This window comes from Pyrgilauda ruficollis, unplaced genomic scaffold, assembly GCF_017590135.1.
Source record: "Pyrgilauda ruficollis isolate IOZ18807 unplaced genomic scaffold, ASM1759013v1 scaffold51, whole genome shotgun sequence".
NCBI classification, from domain to species: Eukaryota; Metazoa; Chordata; class Aves; order Passeriformes; family Passeridae; genus Pyrgilauda; species Pyrgilauda ruficollis.
In genome coordinates, this window is record NW_024526711.1 from 400,762 (window position 1) to 418,777 (window position 18,016).

Genomic DNA, 18,016 nt, shown 5'->3' on the forward strand with positions numbered 1-18,016 from the left:
TCACACCAGTCACTACCTTGGAGAAGCAGGTGTGCTGTAAATCTGCTCTGTAGTTATTTACTACTTTAGCTATTCCAAAGTTACTGAGTCAGCCAGCATTTTGGCTTGGTTAAGGGTAGTGGCATTTGTCCAAGAAGGAAGGGTAAATCACTGTCCCTCTTCCCCATGCCACACCATGCAAATACGCAGTTATGCAAATGCAAAAAGCATCATTACAAAGGCTGGAAGAATCAGAAGACACAGCAGATAAGAAACTTAATGGTCACATGCATTTGAGTTCAGCAAAGACAGCTTTTCACAATTCTACATTCTGCCCAAAAATCCACAGTGGTGGTGATTAGGGATGAACCACCTTAGGGATGAACCACCTTCCAGCTGAACCAACTCCAGCATTAGGAATTATTTTTTAGCACAACAGACTATATCCAAAACTCTTTTTCCTAGGACCTGTTTTCTGGGTTTAGATTTTTTTAAAATAGAAACAAGACAAGCCTGAGACACAGAATATGTAACCTGCTTGCATATTATAAACAGTCAATGGACGACTGAGATACAAAAATCTATTAACGTGTCACTCACTTTATACTCACAGTTCCCTGTACTCTTTCTGCACCAATGGTGCCACTTGCCAGATATATGTTTGTTGCTACCTCTGGATATGTTTTTGACCAGAGCTTGGGGGGGAATGCATTTGGACAGTAACAATGCAGCTCTTGCAGTGATGGTCAAGGAACACAGTAATTCAGGATATAGTTTCTAATTCCACCCATCTTCTACTCATTGCATGCTAAGCAGCTCAAAATGTATCTCTTAGTAACCACATTATTCAGAAGGTGTATAAATCTTTCCCTATTTTCTTCACAAAAGGAATGGTAAGAAGTCCTTTATGTAATGAAAATCTATCTAAAAGTTTGTACTTATTTTAGCAGTTTTGACTTACAATGGTGGCCTGTCTATCAGCAATACTTTGTCTGCAAGTGTCTAACAAATAGAGTTTTGACAGGTATCGAGCAATAGAAACGTTTTCAAGGTTTTATGTTTGCTTTATTCTCTCTCCCAATAAACCGAATTCTCTCTCCCAATAAAGTGATGGTTGGTCTTGTATTTAGCACGACTACCCATGCACACAACATTTCTAAATGGAATTACATGCTGTTTCCTCTCCACCACAGCATTACCTTGCCACAGATTTAATGCAGGTCACAGACAACAAGCAGCAGGCCTATTTTTACTGCTTGCTTGCTTCAACCAATATATTTGTTCACATTTACACATTCTTAAATGTACTCGACTTGGCTCTACTAAAAGTACCACTCCAAAATTTCAGTTTTCATTAAAATGATGACTTGATCAAAGGATACCACCAAAAATCCCTTTTACTCCCACAGAGAAACACACGTTCTCCTGAGTTAGTACTAACGGATATTTAGATTAGAGGACTCCATATTTCAGAAACCAGTTATTTAATGCTCAATATTCTTTTCAGCAGATGAAGAGGTAGGTATATTTCCACACAAGAAAAAATAATAAAACAAAAACCAAACTGTAACAGATTCTCAATTAAATCAAGTAATGTCTGAAAAGTCAAACACTGTTCTGACAGCACATATTTTGTCTGAAGGTACTCTCCAAGGAGGAGAAGAAAAGTTGCACATTCTGATTAGATAATACGTCATAATTTGAAATTTAATAATTTTCTGGAAAGAAAGCACAAGTATTCAAATGCTACTTCCTTTCCCTCCCCCCCCACCCCCCAAGAAATGTGGGTGCCAACAAATCTGCCTGTATCAATGGTAGTATTAACTTTTGGACTGCTAAACATGGAATCAACTGCAATTCTTCCTTACATTCACCAACACCAGCAGTCTACAAGTTTACACAGAGACCATATGCATGATAATTACATAATTACAATAGAAATTCAACTTTAGTGTTGTTCTTAAAACAATCTTCATAAATAATGAAAATATCTGTGTTCTAGCTCTTCAGTAACCTAAGGTTAATTGGTACAGATAGTGTTTTTTTCTTCCTTTTATAAACCAAACTGGAGGTTCCTCACTGCCAACAATGGTTAAGGCCTGGATCAAGTTACTCTCCTTTTGCTTTTCCCTTTTTCTGCTTTTTTCCATTTTCCACCACCGCATTATTTTCTGGTTTGCTTACTCCATTTGCAACAGCACCATTTGCTATTTTGCCATTCTTTACAGGTTCCTTGGGCAGCTTATATGTCCGATAGTAGAAGTTACCAAACAGGAAAATGAAGGTGACAGCATAGAAAATGACACCCCAGTGCATCCATTTAGGGAAAGGACAATCAATATAAATAGACATGGCTGTGTGGCCAATAGTCACATGGAACTGCACCTGAAAGACAGAAAATAGAGAATCAAAAACATCTGGATATATTCTGTAGGTCTGAGTGCATCATTAAGTAATGAAAACAGCTGAATTGGGAGGTGGTAGGGAAGCTGTATTTGGCTGTCACACTCACGCAAGCACATCCATGCTTGACCAGGAGCATCACATTTATTGCAGTATTGGCATCAGTTTTCAGAAGCAGGACAATGAGAAGATAATAATCAATCTGAATATTGTCTACATTTTGAACGTGCTTTTGTTACTCAGCTGAAACAACCATCAAGGAAGCATTAGACTTTAACTCACACAACTCTTATATATGTTGCATATGTTTTTTCAAAGCTGAATAAATGCTTCCATCTCCAGGAAGTACTCTAATTGAGGAGTGTCAGGCAGAGAACTTTTGGAAGGAGCAGCATCTGATCCAAAGCTCTGCAAATGCAAATCCATGAAGAGGCAACACCTTTTATCCCAAAAGGAGGGGAATTACTTACCAATTGCAATATGGTCAAATATCGTTTCCACCACAGGTATTTCTGAAATTTAGGGCCACAAGCTGCCAATCCATAATACATGTACATAATGACATGAATAAATGCATTCATTTGAGCTCCGAAAAAAGCTGTCCAGGAACAGAAGGGAAGACCATCATGTAATTTTGGAAAAGAGGATTCTTTTCTAGTATTACTCGTATAATTATTTTTAATAGTAAAAATTACAAAGCACAGGACATGTCAGGATTCCATCTCCAAAATACTGAATAGTACAATACAGACCTGGCTGTCAACATGTGCTGACAAAAACAGATGTTAATGCAAGTAGCACGTCACATCTTTAATGTGACTACTTATGACAAAGCTTTTCGTAAGATTTCTGTTGAACAAACATAAATGACATCTATTCCACATTAGTTGTTGTAGTGTAACTGCAACTGTTTTTCTAAAGGATTATTAAAAGCTTTATTTGACAATGTAAAGTATAAAGTACCAGGTTCTGAATTTTAAATCTTTTAAACTGTATTTAAATGCAAAAGGTTCACTTCTCAGCAAGAAGTCAAGAAACTCACATGGAAATCTGATTAAATAGGCCAAAAATGTTCAAACAAAGCAAGTCTTCACTCATGTTTTTTAAGAACTTTAAGGCATTGCGAGATGCATTTGTCTAAATTAATAATCTTTAGTTTATTTATGATTTAAAATATCCAACTTTCTTAAATATGTCAGTGTGTACCATAACATTTTCCAGCATGATCCACGTTAGATGCACATTGACAGTTTCATTTGCACTAAGATCTCTTTGCTTTGTCAAGATTAGCAGCCATTTAACAGAAACACATTATATCTTGTTAAGGTGTTCTTAGACTGACAGAGAGGCTCAAAAATGCTCTAATGTATAAGATTAGGGCAATACAGACAACAGCTGCTGACATCAAACAGCTCAGATGCCCGAGTGGTCTGGACCCAGTTGTTGTAATAGGGTCTAGTTTATAATAGAACTGTCTATGTAAGCAATGTGCTGCCAACTAGAAAATAGAAGAGCACAGATCTATCCACATTTATGCAGTGGTGCTACATAAATGCAGAAAAGCAACTGCTGCTTTTCCTTTTGCAGGTTCTAGAAACTAAGAGGCAGTGCTAGAACACCAAAACTTGAAAGAAATTTAGAAATAGTTGCAACTGTTGTATTAAAAACCGCAGATATTTTGCATGAAAATTCTGAAAAGGCAACAAGGGAGTGGGCCTTTTGAGATATCCAGGGAATTTCTAAGCAAGACTACAAGTAACCATCCTGTCTCCAATAATCTCATTTTATAGGTGCAGTTGCAAATAAAGATCATGAAACATCTGGCTGAGTACCTGCTTCCTGCATATTACATGAGGGAAATGAAAAGTTAGTCAGAGACACTAAATTTACGTATTTCTTCCTTGCAATCTAAGTGGCCATTCACTACTAAATACCTATAGTAAATGGGAGCATAAACCACCCATGCATTAAGTGCTAGTGTGGTTCAAAACAACCAAAAACAAAACACCAAACCCAAAATATTAGTTTTATATTCATAATATGGTATTTTGTGTTTACTATATGCTATTTTCAGTGTTGCTAGCCTACAAAGCACACATCAAAGGAAACAGGGCATTTTTCCTGTACCCTCAGCTCTGCAGAGCTTTCAATTTGAGACAAGGCTAAACAACAGGAACAAGAGTATAATGTAGGCAATGAAGGGTGTGGCAAGTGCAATAAACAAAAATATAAAATTATTTGATGGAGGTTTCAGAAAAGAAGCAAGGGAAAAAAAAGGCTGATAATGAATTTAGACTTGTGTCATTGTGAATAGGTTTTGAAAGTGAATTGACAGATTTACTGGCTCACCTCCAAGGGAAGGTTTCAGAATTTTATACGTGCCTCTTAATAAAAATAAAAGCAAACCTCAAACTCATATACAATGCCAAAAAAATATCTCCATTGACTTCATTAAATTTGCACACAGAATGTGACCCACAATTAGATTTTGCAGCTCTCTGTATCTGCAAAAATTGAAGTTAAGCAAGATGCATACATCTTTCTGTTTCACACAGATACAGATACTTTCGAAGGCAGATCTTCAGGCTTGCAATTGATGCCCATGAGGAAGAGAAAAGAAGTTTTGCAATTCATTAGATTATTGCTCTGCTATCTTCTCCTCCCCCATGTTTCCCACAGAAGGAGACTGTATGCATTAATAAACAGTTTTGTGTATTTTTAAATCTATAAAATTTTCTTCTATTGCTCCCAAACAATAATAATTCTCCCTTCTGCCCAATCAAAAGCATATGAGAGGAAGGGAACTCACCTTGTCCACCTGCAACCCACTTAATACCAATCCACCACAAGGTGAACATGGTGAAATGGTGATAGACATGGAGGAAACTAATTTGGTTAAATTTCTTCCTCAGGATGAAGAATACTGTATCCAAATATTCAATTCCTTTAGAGACATAATACCACCATAAAGCAGCAGCTATCTGCAATGAAAAACAGAGACTATGTAAATTTTAGTGATTCCAAGCTGAATGGAATAAAGTTCTCACCATCTAGCTACTGTAAGAGAAGGATACTGCTTCCTTCCCTAAATCTTGTTTAAATGGTGAGGTGGAGTCAAACATCTGACAGTATGAGAACAACAAAAACCACTCTTTTCATCTATTCTGGACATGGAAGAAGATTATGGAAGAAGATTATTCAGAGCCTGTTGCTCACAAAGCACATCTGTAAAAAAGAGCTGATATAGTTAAAAGCTTTGCCATATCTGAACAGTTTACCAGTTAAGCACGGGAAGTTTGTGTCCTCATTCTCTCCTCAGCTTTGCAGAAGAAGTCTGCCACAGGGCTTCCCCCTCTAATGAGGAAACACTTTGATGTGGTCAGAACAATGAGGCAGAAACACAATGATAAAATGAAGTTGCAAAGGTGAAACCTTTAGTACCACAGGCATATGGGTGGAAAGGTATCAAAAAAAGTTAGATGCGGTACAGATTTCACATTCCTTATAGCAATATTCCCTCAGCTTCTCCTGGCCTGCTCCGTAACTCCCTCTGTGAATTCCCCTGTGGCTCTCTGCTATTCAGGGAGTAGAAAAAAAGAGACCACAGCAGCCATACAAACTGAACAGGTATCATCCATCTACCCAACAGGGAAGTGCTACACACCCAAAATTCTTTTTCTCATCCACCCATCACAGCGCATCTTGCCCAGGATGCAACATAAACAGGGCTTCCTGCTGAAATTAGGATATTGTCAAAGCAAGTAAAGCCCAGAAGCTCTGTGTAGCAATATGCTAATGCTATGATATGGGAGTATGGTGATGGTAGGGACTCCCTCCCAGATCCCAAAACATAGCAACAAGTCTAGTTTTGGCATTGTAAGTCATCCAGCTTGTTATGCAAGGGTGGGACCAGATGGTGACTCACACAGAGAGTGAAGAGGGAAAAAAAAAAAAGAGTTGGAATTGGTACCACCAGCAAGGAGAGGAGGCAATGTCACAACACACTATTTGTAAGAAGTTGGCCTTGTCTTTCAGGACTCAGTGGATGGTAAACCAGACTTTCTTAACTTAATATGCTGTGAAATAACCTCACCACCCCCTCAGTCCACAGGGAAGACAAAAGAAAAAAGAGTTAACACAGAGCAGCTTCCATTCCCAACCACACACATAGTTTTAGGTGAGATAAAGGGGAATCATAAAGAGCTGTAGAAAGCAATGCTATACCCCTGCATGGTGTTTTCCTCCACCTCTCCAAACCAGTGGGAAAGAAGAACATCTCTCCACAGACTGAGTTTGTCATAGCCATAATTGGTCTGATGAACAGTTTAGGAGAAATTACAGCAGCAGCAAAAATGCAGCATAGGAGAAGAATGCTGCATATCTGCATTGCAGGCTCTGCAGCTTCCCAGAGGGACTGCACATCTTACTGATGCCAAACTGCAGCCTTCTATGTATCCATTAATGAACACCCCTCTCTCTCTCTGGATGTGATTTAGCCCACTTCAAGACTTGGGAAGAGGAGGCAGATTTTTTCACTTTTATGTGAAGTGATATTAATATCTAAAGCTGAAGAGAGGCTTAATGACAGAAAAGTGACTCCCACAGATCTTGGAGTTCCCAGACACACAGGCAAGCTGCAAGAATCATTTATACATACATATATATATATATGTATATATTGCTCATTATCCAGCACTGCCTCTGGGACAGGTAGTCAGGTATTTAATAACACCCACATCAAGGTTTGTCTCACACCCAATGGCTTAGCATAACAGTCCAGCATCTCTTACAGGTCTTTGCTAAAGTTGCATCTCTTACATAAATTAAGATAAGCATCTTTTTATTTCATAAGTCAAAAATAAACACTTTGGACTGTATAGCCATAAGAAGACAATCCAGCACTGCTCTTTGGAGGCCTTCCTTTCAAAGAAACTTTTAGAGAACCAGGAGGTCAGTCACAAGCAAACTGCCATAAAATCTTTTATAAAGTAAATGGGCATTTTTGTTAATTAAACAAGGGAACCAAAAGACAAATAGCCAATAGGCAAAATAGCCAATTTACTCTAACACAGAGCAAAATCTAAAAATCCTACAAAAATACTTCTGCCTTATACCCAAAGTGCCACAAGTTCAGTATTTCTTCTTGGACAAGTCACATAACACATCTCATTGCTCTTCTTTTGAACTGCACCTAGCAGAGAAAGCAATTACACTTCATGGGTAAAAATAATCTGAACTTTAGACAAAAATGCTTCCCATCATTTAAAAAAAATAACAGGACTCTTTGAAGGATTATACCTGCTGATTTTGTGTTCCTGTAGATTTTTTTGCCTGTCAGCTTCTTTACTCCCTTACTATCATCAAACTTTCTACCATTTACTCTCAAACCTGACAGGTTTTTTGTACTGATGATCTATTTCAGTACTTCCAGTGACTTCTACAGATGTTTTCATCATTAGCTTATAGAAAAAAATGAAACAAATGTCAAGTCATTTGCCTGAGGCCATGCATAAAATCAGTGAAAAAGGGCAGAAACAGAAAACAATACACTGATATGTAATCTATGTCAGGAGCAGATGGCTACTAATAAATTTCTTTTGCAAAGCATCAAAAATCATGACCTAAGCTTTAGCCTTTGGACACTGCATGCAAGAAAGATTTAGTTGAAAAGAAAAGGAAACATGCATCAAAAAGGCACATCCTTGTTATGAACAATACTAGTCACAACTATATATTTTCTGGTAATTTTCATATGTACCAATCTAAGTCTGTTAAACACCAGATGGCACAGAAAGATTACATTACAGCCTAGGATTAAGGGGGTCAACAAGAGGTCCAATCCCATGTCCTCTGCCTGCACCAGGGTTTTTGACTGGAGGGCTGTTTTATTACAGGACTCTGTTTCTGCAGCATTTTCCCTCATTTCGGGTTGGAGACATTTATCCATTAAGGGGTGTGAAGGGACAGGTACTTCTTGGAAGGTCACAGCAATGTGAAAATTAAAATAACTTTTTTATACTGAATTTTCATTTATAGAATTTTGTTTACAGAACTTGTGAAGTCAAGTTTACTGAATTTTAAAGTATATTATGTCTATTTCATAAGAGGAAACCATTCAAGCTCTAGACATAAATACTAACAATGCAGATTACAATTACAATACAGAAAACAACCATTGTTTGGCTCCATAATTACAATCAGCACACTTAAAATAAGAACCAATTCACACAGCCCCATATTCCAAATTATTTAGAAATGCTAATTAAATAGATGAACTTTGACCTGGTAAACAAGGACACACAAACATAAGCAGAGGGGGGAAATGACTACTGACACACACCAGCATACATTAAGTTAGACAGTGTTATGAAATCATTCACTTCAAATACTGAAGCTCCCAAAGGAGTACTACCAAGCATGGATTTAATATCTCCGCCCTTTGCATTTATTATTTTGACTCTTAAGCTATAACCAAAAAAGTTTTTGCATGTTACATCTGTAGATTCCTCTAAATACTTTCTTAGAGATTTTCTACCCCCTTTTCTTTCCTGTTTACTACGAACAATTTTTTTTTTTAATAACAAAACCACTCAACTTTCTGCCAGCAGTCAGTACAGTGGCTGCCTACTACTACTATTCAACAGATAAGTCATTCACAAAGGAGTTTATTTCAGCAAATGTTTCGGCACCTGGGGAATTTAATTTTCATCCCTGCTTGCTCCAGTTGTCCATTGTTTCTTGTAGAACAGTCAGGGAAGCCTGAATGAGACTAACATGTGTAGGTAGGTTCAAAACAGTAAGCAGGAGAACCAGCTTCTTCACATTTTGTGTAAACTACCTACACAATTAACCACCAGCGAAAGCGAGAAGACCGAAAGAGTTGAAGAAAATATACATGGAAAAATATCCCCTTAAAAACTGGCAAAACCAAAGAGGCTGTGTCTGACTTAAGAGGTCTCTGAGCCACAGGTTGCTGAGTTGCTAAACTGTACAGGGAAAGTGCCACCACATGCCCTGACTTTACTCCCTTACAATCACTGGCTTACTGTCTTGATACATGATGTGAGTTGGAAAGGCAGAAAAGGACATTCTCTGGTATCCAGGATAGCCAAACTTTTTTTTTTTTTTTTTTTTTTTTTTGAAAATTTTTTTTGGGCCTTTTTTTTTTTTTTTTTTTTTTTTTTTGGTAACAGTTTTCTAGGAGCTCTCTGTAGTCTCTTGAATGACAAAGGATGGTTTTTTGACCCCTTATTTTGATAAAGAGCTTTACACAAAAGAGGCCACTCAATGTGATGGCAACATCACAGCGGCATATTCCCAAAAAGCCAGAAACAGGGCCCCTACCAAGGCTCCTATGTTGCCATTTAGACCACTATATACCATTAATTTCACGTTTCTCAACATTTGTTCCAAATTTCAAAGCCCCAAATTAAAGTTATATATGAAGCTCTGTTCTTCAGAGCATGTTCCATAATGCCTTCTGGGCTCAGTGCTGTTTCCATGTGAACTAGTCCCAGTCTTCTTTAATTGAGCAACACAGGATTTATTTACTCATTCCCTTGCAAATATGGTCATTGCATTTGTAATTGATTCTACTGTTGCAGTGCAGCATTTCTCTGCAGAACAAACCTGGTGCCAATAAATGCTAGACATTTAGTATCTAGATCTATTAAAAGGACATGAGAGATGTGCTAAAATATTTATCAATTCTATACTCAAAAATGCAAAAACATTTTAAAATTGCTTTTGCAGGTTTGTATTGTAAAAAGACGATGATGAACAAAATCTGGAGGAGGTTTGGATTGGGTTGGCTTTTGGTTTTTTTTTTGGTCTGTGACAGTGTCAAAAAACAGCATACCTTCTAAATCCAGAGCATGACATACTGCAAAGCAGGACAGAAATCTATCCCAGAATCCTCCATTCCAGTTTGACAAAGCACACTTGTGGAAAGTAAAATTTTCTACTTGCAACTTATTTCCTAAACTGAGAATTCATTCAAAAAGAACTACCAGAAAATGATCAAGATAAGAATCTTGACTGATAAAACACTATACACTTGCTGCAGCAACTTGAGAGGACTCCATTTTCACTCCTTCCTCAACTCCCTCAGCTGCAAACTGAACATGCTGCAACTTCAACTTCAGGGATAAGTTTTACGCAAATCCACAAATCTGGGAAATAATTTTATAAAATTTAAAAAAATAAGAAAAAAACTCAGGAAGGTAAAAAAGTATATATTGCTAGAGCAATCCTTCCTATCTGTCCATATTATATAGTACAAATACATTCTTCAGGTCATTTTGCCTTTATTTCATTGTATAATAATGCTGTCCTCATCATAACAAACAAAATGGATGATAATTCTTTTGAGCAGGTCTGACCTCTCCACTGTCTCCCACAAACAAAGCGGGAGCACCCAAAAGTCAGGCTATGGAACAGAGTACTGCTTGTATGTAGCTAATATAAAAATTCTTCCAATATATTACACACCAGTCCTCAATGGCATTCAGCTAAGTACAAGGGCATTCTATTTTGCTTCTCTATTAAAAACCCCAAACCTGTCAAGCACTTGCTGTACTCTGCTAGATCTTGTTTTTCCATAAAATTTTTAACAGAATCATTCTAGTGACTGACATAGTGAGAGCACTGTATTGGCAAAAGTGAAAGATTGGCAGCTGCAATAAGGCCAATAAAAATCTACACGCAGAGCTGTTCTGCAATATCAGCCATTACAAACAAGGTGTAAGACTTGAACCTCCTGTTCTCACTACCACCCCTGCCACGTGCAAAGCTTCTGACTAACACTGCCCATGAACAGCCACCTCACAGACAAACATTTTTCAAACTACCATAAACATAACACATTTTCACTGCATTTTCAGGAACATGTCCTAATCTGTACACGAAACCTGCAAGAACAGCTGAGAGATTCTCTAATGTCAGCTCTGCTGGAAGATAAGGTTTAGTGTGTGTGCTAATCAACAGCATTATGAAAATGAACAAGGAACTGCAATTTGCTTTTAATTTGGATGTTTTCCAAAACCCAGATATTCGAAATCTAAGATTATAAAATGAAATGTACTGATAATACATTTGCCAAATGCCAGCGAGACCTCTTAAAGCCAAACACGGGAAAAGGAGACAAAGAGTTGCCTCACCAGTATGGGTGAAGTGCAACCACAAGATAAGATGACAAATCTCACTTGCTTTGATCTAGCTAGGACACACCACCTTTACTGCGGTTACCCCGGCATCCCAAACTTCAGCAAATCCAGGAAGCAAAGGATGTACACAAAGTTTACCCTGGATGGTACAACTGTGGATGAAGCCAAGGATGGTATCTTTAAGACTCCCCTTACTTGCAGCAGTCAGATGCAAGTTAGCACAAATATGCTGATGCACTTTGATTAAACCTGCTACGTATGATGTAGTCAAACCTGAAGTGGCCTGTGAGGATGTAATGGGACACAGCCACTGCTGACAGCAGCTGTGGAAACACTGTTTTCAAAAAAGGCTTAAACCATCATGTAGCGCTATACATTACACACATTCATATAAAAATACAAAAAAGCAATACTCACCCTAACTTCATAAACATTATCTGAATAATCCACAGTCTGGCAGACATAGCTGTACCCTCGAGCTCTTGATGACAAGAACAACTGAAAATATTAAAGTCATACATGAGGGGAAATAGAATACATAAAGCATATTTATAACAACTATCAGCAAATTTCTTGCTACATTAAACTTAACTGAACAGAAATACTTAAATTATTCTTCTTAGTTCCGAGAATACTATTAAGAAAGCCAATATTTAGTACTAACAACCTATCGTTACAGACTACTTATTTTTTTCTTATAAATTCAAAAGAAAGTACTAATTTTTCCCTGCATGTATCTGCCCAGATAATTAGAGTCTTGTAGAACAAATTCCAGAATGACCTTAAGCTATGTGGACACTGATATTCTTTCTGATGGCTCTAGCTTCAGAATCAGAAAATACCTAATTGCTTTCACTACAATTGACAGAAATGCTATTCCCAGTATGGATTCAAGAGAACACTGTTCAAGAGACAGGGATTGGATAACTTGGATCTACAATTCTTAGCACAGTATAACAATCAAAATCCAGAACCTCCCCTGCTCACTTTGAACAGCCAAAGCTGAATACCCACTAAACACAGTGAGAGGAAAAGGATGGAGAAAAGTTCCCCATTTTGCGCCAACAAAAATGGCCTAATGCAATTGAAATGCTTCTGTAGGGCCTTTCCAAACTAAGCACGTTGCAAAAACCTGGACAGGAGAAGATAAAATTGACATTTGAACAAGTTCCCATTGGAAAGAAGTACACTTGTCTAGAGTTGTACAAAGCTCAAGTAACACTTATCTTGGCATTCATAAATGTTATGATCCAAGAACTTTTAAAGCCAAGTAATCCCTCTATTAAGGATCAAAGAGAGAGCAGTGGAGCAGACATAAATTGGGGTGACAGAAAAAGATTTCATAAAACCTGTCACGGACAGGCACTGACTACTCTTACCACTAACTGACTACCGTATTATTTACAACATATAAAACCTTGTGAACCTCTGGACTTGTTTGCTGCACGTGTGTTAAAGGAGGTAAATGAAAGAACTGTCCACAAAAATTATTTTAGGAAAGAAACTGAACTACTTCTGCATCATCTAAGTCCATTTACAAACTACTGTAACTAACTGGAACTCCAGTGTGGTCCCATATGGGCACAAGCACATCCAGGACTAACAGAGAAGAGCAGGGAAAGTTTAAATTGCACTGTTACAGAAACCAACCCATCTCTACTGTGACCTACTGGATCACTCAACCAAGGTTCCCTTGCTAAAAGGCAGTAAATTGACTTCACCCATTGACTGCCCTGAAGTAGAATAAGAAATTCATGATTCTGTAACAAAATAGGGTCTATTTCATTGTGACTTCTGTATAGTCTAAGCAAACTTTGCTCCAAATTTGGATCTGAATTTGAATTGAGCATATGAGCATATTCAGCACTGTGCTTTATGACTTATATTTAACATAAGCTGCCACAGATGAACAAAAGAGCTTGCCATGAGGATGGTTATTTAAATAACTTTTAATGGCATTTCACATTCAAATTCTGTTCTTAGCAATGTCTGGAAACTTTACAATCACTCACAAAATACAAGCAGTATCATTTTAGTAATAACAATAACATTAAAACTCGTGTGATTACAATAGTGGCACAGTGGCATTGTAAACTTTGGAAGCAGAAATTGCCTTGTTACAGGGAACCACTGAAACTTGAACACCTTCCTGCTATCAGTCTCTACAATCAAGAAAAGACACTTGCTGGAAGTGCTGTATCCATTGCCTCAACATCCACTGAATAACAACCTACTACTAGGCAAAAGGAGGAAACTAAAACCTCTGTGTATAAAGTTATGAGCTTTCAGCATATCAACAACAAATACGTATTTGCAGTCCCACCCAGTTCTACGTTAATTCACTAACTTGGAAATGCTACAAACACATATCCTATAAAGAACATAGGTCTGAAAATTATTTGACTGCAAGTTTGGTATAATTCAGCTTATGGATGAAACAAACAAGTTTAAAAGAGTATGTGAAAAAGCCAGGCATTGCAGTAACACTGCAGAACTAATTTCAGGAGTTTCAGTTTTAGCTTGCCAAGATGATTGGATTTAATCTCTTCCTTCAACTATGCTTTCATGTCAGCATTAAATTCTTTTGTACCTGTCACACTACTTAGTTGAATAGTCCAAGAAAACAGTTTAGACAAAATGATGACTAAGGTGTGATGGTTAAATTTTACTAAGCCATGTCTTAAAGAGAGGCTGTAATCATTTTATGATTAAAGATTTTATGCTAGGAGCTCTGGGAAAGGGTCAAAATGCAGATCATCATCAGATAGGCAATTTTTTCCTGGCAAAAATACAGAACAGACCAGACAGTTCTGCAATACTGTAATTTTAACTGCTCTGTTCATTTGCTTACTTCTGGAAACAGATTTTGAAAATCTATGATCAGAGGTCTTCCAGGAAGACAACTCCTGATCTCCATGAGCAGTCACAGCATCATAAACTTAGCATCAGCCATATTCTATACAGCTATCCTTGAATAATAATTACCAAACTGTTAAGTAATCCCAGTTAGCTACTGCTACACAGCTGTTCCACTGCAGTGTTACTATTCATTCCCTCTGTCCAGAAAATCCAACAAAGGAAAAATGCAGCAACACTGAAATTTATTACAAGTAACACACTCAGAACATTGCAACCCAAATATTAGAAGTCTGTATCCTTTTATTTTTATTTAAAGGTATAGTTCACTTCATTTTTATTCTTAAAGCTAACTTCCAGACAAGATACTTTTCCTTACTACAGACAACGGACATCTGAATTTCTAAATATTATAAACACATTAAAATGTAAACAGTTCAATTTCTAACAAGATACATTCTGGTACCCTTTAGGATTATTAAGATAAAAAAAAAAGTATTTAACAGGTGTTAAATTTACAGATTTTAGTCTCTCCAGTATTTAGATTAACATAAATCTAAGACGAACTTGGAATACCTCAAACACAAATTCTCTCTATAGGACTCATTTAGTGCAATTATTCTAAAAACACAAACTCCCTATCTATAGAAATACTCACCTCAAAGGCAAACTCATCTTTAAAAGTCTGTGCAAAACATCCACTCTCAACAGACATCAAGAATATGCAACATCATTTTCATTTTGACATCCTCAAACCTCAGTAAGAATTCCCTCTGGCAAGAGGGCATACACACCTCTTTGAAAATGAAGAAGTTGAGCAGAACCATCCCAAAGTTGTAAACAACCAGCAGGAAGCGTAGCTGGAAGGGCTCTCTTGTCTTCATCCATTTGGGGCCCAGCCAGACAGTGAGGAGATAAATAGTGCTTATAGTCAGTGTTGGAAATGGAGACTGCATCAAGGGCCAGTCATCAACACGTTTGTCTGGGGGATGAAGCAAACAGAAGGAGTCAGCAAGGTCTGTGTAAAACATATTCCGTCATCACTTTAAGCATTGAATTTGTTAAATATTATTTTCTCCTGGAATAACTGCATCAGATAGTAGAACCTATAGTAGAACCTTTCTAGGAAGGTTAAAGAAAATAGTTTTTTAGGAAAAACACCACTATATCACATTACCTCACAGAGAGATTCATTGTCATTCAAGCTTTGTTGTCAAGTTCTACAAATCAAAACAATAAAGCAAACAGAATCACATGAGCCCAAACACAAATCAACCCACTAATGCCCCAAACGAATTTTTCTTATGATGAATAATGACTCCAGTGGCAGTATAATCAAATATTCATCATCACTGCAAATGAAAGATACACAAATTTGGCAAAATACTGATAAACCCAGTAGCTTTTATTAGTTTAAAATTAGGCACTAGAAAGTCTCCTATAATGTTTATACAGGTTGTATGACGATAACCTTTGCTACTTGATGTAGGTCAGTCTCATGTTTCAGACAGAATACTAACAGTGTTACCAGAAAACAACAAATAAAAGAGTTCTAAAGGGATGGTTCTAGTCAATCTGTGCTGCCATGTGGGAAACAAAGGTTTTATTTACAGTCTCCTTCAGTCACTCATAGGATCCAGTTACATTAACCACATTTCAGAGCTGAGAATATGCTGCATTAAGTCCTAGATCAGTATGAAAAAAGCAGCGTTAGCCTGATGAACCAGTGCCATCAAGGATTAGAAGGTAGCTCTGCTAGAGGAGGGAAGCGAGATTGCAGTGACACCTCCTAACTTAGTGCCGGTGTTGTCCCATGTGTCACACGTCCCCCATGCCCTGAAGGCTAATATCAAGCTGTAGCAAGAGATGAAAAGAAATACTTCATAACTATCAGAACTTCAGATACTGCACAGCTCTATGATACTAACTGGATCATTTTCCAGATGCTTAGGCCAGTTACAGTTCCCATGGAAATCACATCACAGGGCTCCTTGGGAAGCTCAAACGTCTCAAATACATGCCTTCAGTCAAGTGTGGGCAAACTTACAAATGCAGCTGCCAGAAATTTACCTAGAGGAAAAGTTTCTTTTAGAGAACCGTAAGTCAAAGACCATGAAAAATCCCTATACCATAAATTAATTTCTGACCCAGCACGATAGAAAACCCTTCTTATCAAGAAAATGAAGTAAGTACAGAACACTGCTGTCATTACTTCTCCCACACCTCTTTCTTGTTTCCTTTGTTAGAACCTAATTTTAGGAAGAAATTTCATGAGGCCCTCTATTTCTAATAAACAACAAGTACTGTGATCTAGGGAAAGAGAGCACGCAGAACACAGATTATTCTTACTTCCAGATGATTTAATAATAATTGAGCTGCACATTCCAAGATGCTAGGAGGCCTAAAAAGAAACGGAAAAGCAGAAAGGAAAGCCTAACTGGTTCCATTATGGCTGTTAATGCCAGAAGAGAAAATTCATCCTAATGCATGGAAACTTCAAGAAAGGACACTGATGCTGCCAGAATGATGGGATTCAGCAGTGTGGCCACAGCCACCAAAAGGAGCCAAGGGCAAGACAGGGCAAGGACTACAGGGAGGAGTGTAAAAAAAGAGGACCTGAACAGAGTGAAAGAAGACAGCCACCACTTAACTTTTCATCAAGCTCCCGAAACCACAGAGAATACCACCCAGCAAATTCAAAATCACTACTGCATTGCAATTATTACACTCTTATATCCTTTACAATTTAGTTCCTTCTTGCTTTTAGTGATTACCAATCTGAATCTAAAACAAAAAATAACACACACAAAAAAACCCCACCCAAAACAACAACAAAAGAAAATAATAATAATAAAAAAAACAGGTGTCAGTTAAGAGACAGCTCTGGGAATAGCCAATGAGTGCCTTGCTTTAATCCAATCCAGATCTCCCTTCACTGCAGTGTACAGAGTTAAGAGCAGGTGAGGCAAGAGACACACCAGGTTTCTTGCAATAAGGAATATAAAGAGGATAAAGAGAAAAAGACACATTAGAGAATCTGTCTTCTATTTTCTAACACAGTGTTCCATGATAATTTTACACACTAAAGTGGCAATACAAAGAAATGTGAAAGAGGAAGATTTGAATTTTAGCCAGGAGGTGAATGTTACCACCCACTGCTGAAAGCAGGAAACCATGACCTGTTCCAGATTTCTTTTTATGTCAAGAGACAAAGATTTCTGGACTTCCAGATGGAAAAATGAGGATTCACTAGAGGGTGAAAGGAAAGACAAAGAGACAACTTACACTAAACCCCAGCTCAAAGTAAGCTTTGCCTCACACCTCATCAGCATTGTAAACAATTCTTCCACCTAGTTTCCACAAATACTATAAACTGAAGAACCTCACTGGAGAAAACCAAGAGATATATTTCATTAACTCTGACAACTACGTAAGAGCACCTGAGAAGCTGCCATTACTTTTCCATACCATGGTCTCAGCCTATTATTTTCCCTCTCCAAAGGGATTTTTGGACAGTGAGCCACCACATCTCAGAGAAGTCTTGAAGTATTTACAGGAAAAACTTATATTACTGATACAAATCTTGTAACACACTGCCCAGGGAATCTAACATT

The 18,016-nt window shown here is 37.6% G+C and overlaps 1 protein-coding gene across 1 annotated transcript in view; it reads right to left on the reverse strand.

The window, feature by feature from the left end:
• Nucleotides 1-1,697: 1,697 nt before the first annotated feature.
• Nucleotides 1,698-18,016, reverse strand: part of ELOVL4 (ELOVL fatty acid elongase 4) — a 33,459-nt gene continuing 17,140 nt past the window's right edge. Inside the window, exons 2-6 of the mRNA XM_041480378.1 lie at nucleotides 15,197-15,384; nucleotides 11,964-12,044; nucleotides 5,192-5,363; nucleotides 2,853-2,980; nucleotides 1,698-2,364 (exon numbers count right to left, since the gene is read on the reverse strand). Of these exons, the coding sequence (XP_041336312.1) occupies nucleotides 2,089-2,364; nucleotides 2,853-2,980; nucleotides 5,192-5,363; nucleotides 11,964-12,044; nucleotides 15,197-15,384 (845 nt within the window). The 3' untranslated portion in view covers nucleotides 1,698-2,088. The remainder of the gene's footprint in view (nucleotides 2,365-2,852; nucleotides 2,981-5,191; nucleotides 5,364-11,963; nucleotides 12,045-15,196; nucleotides 15,385-18,016) is intronic.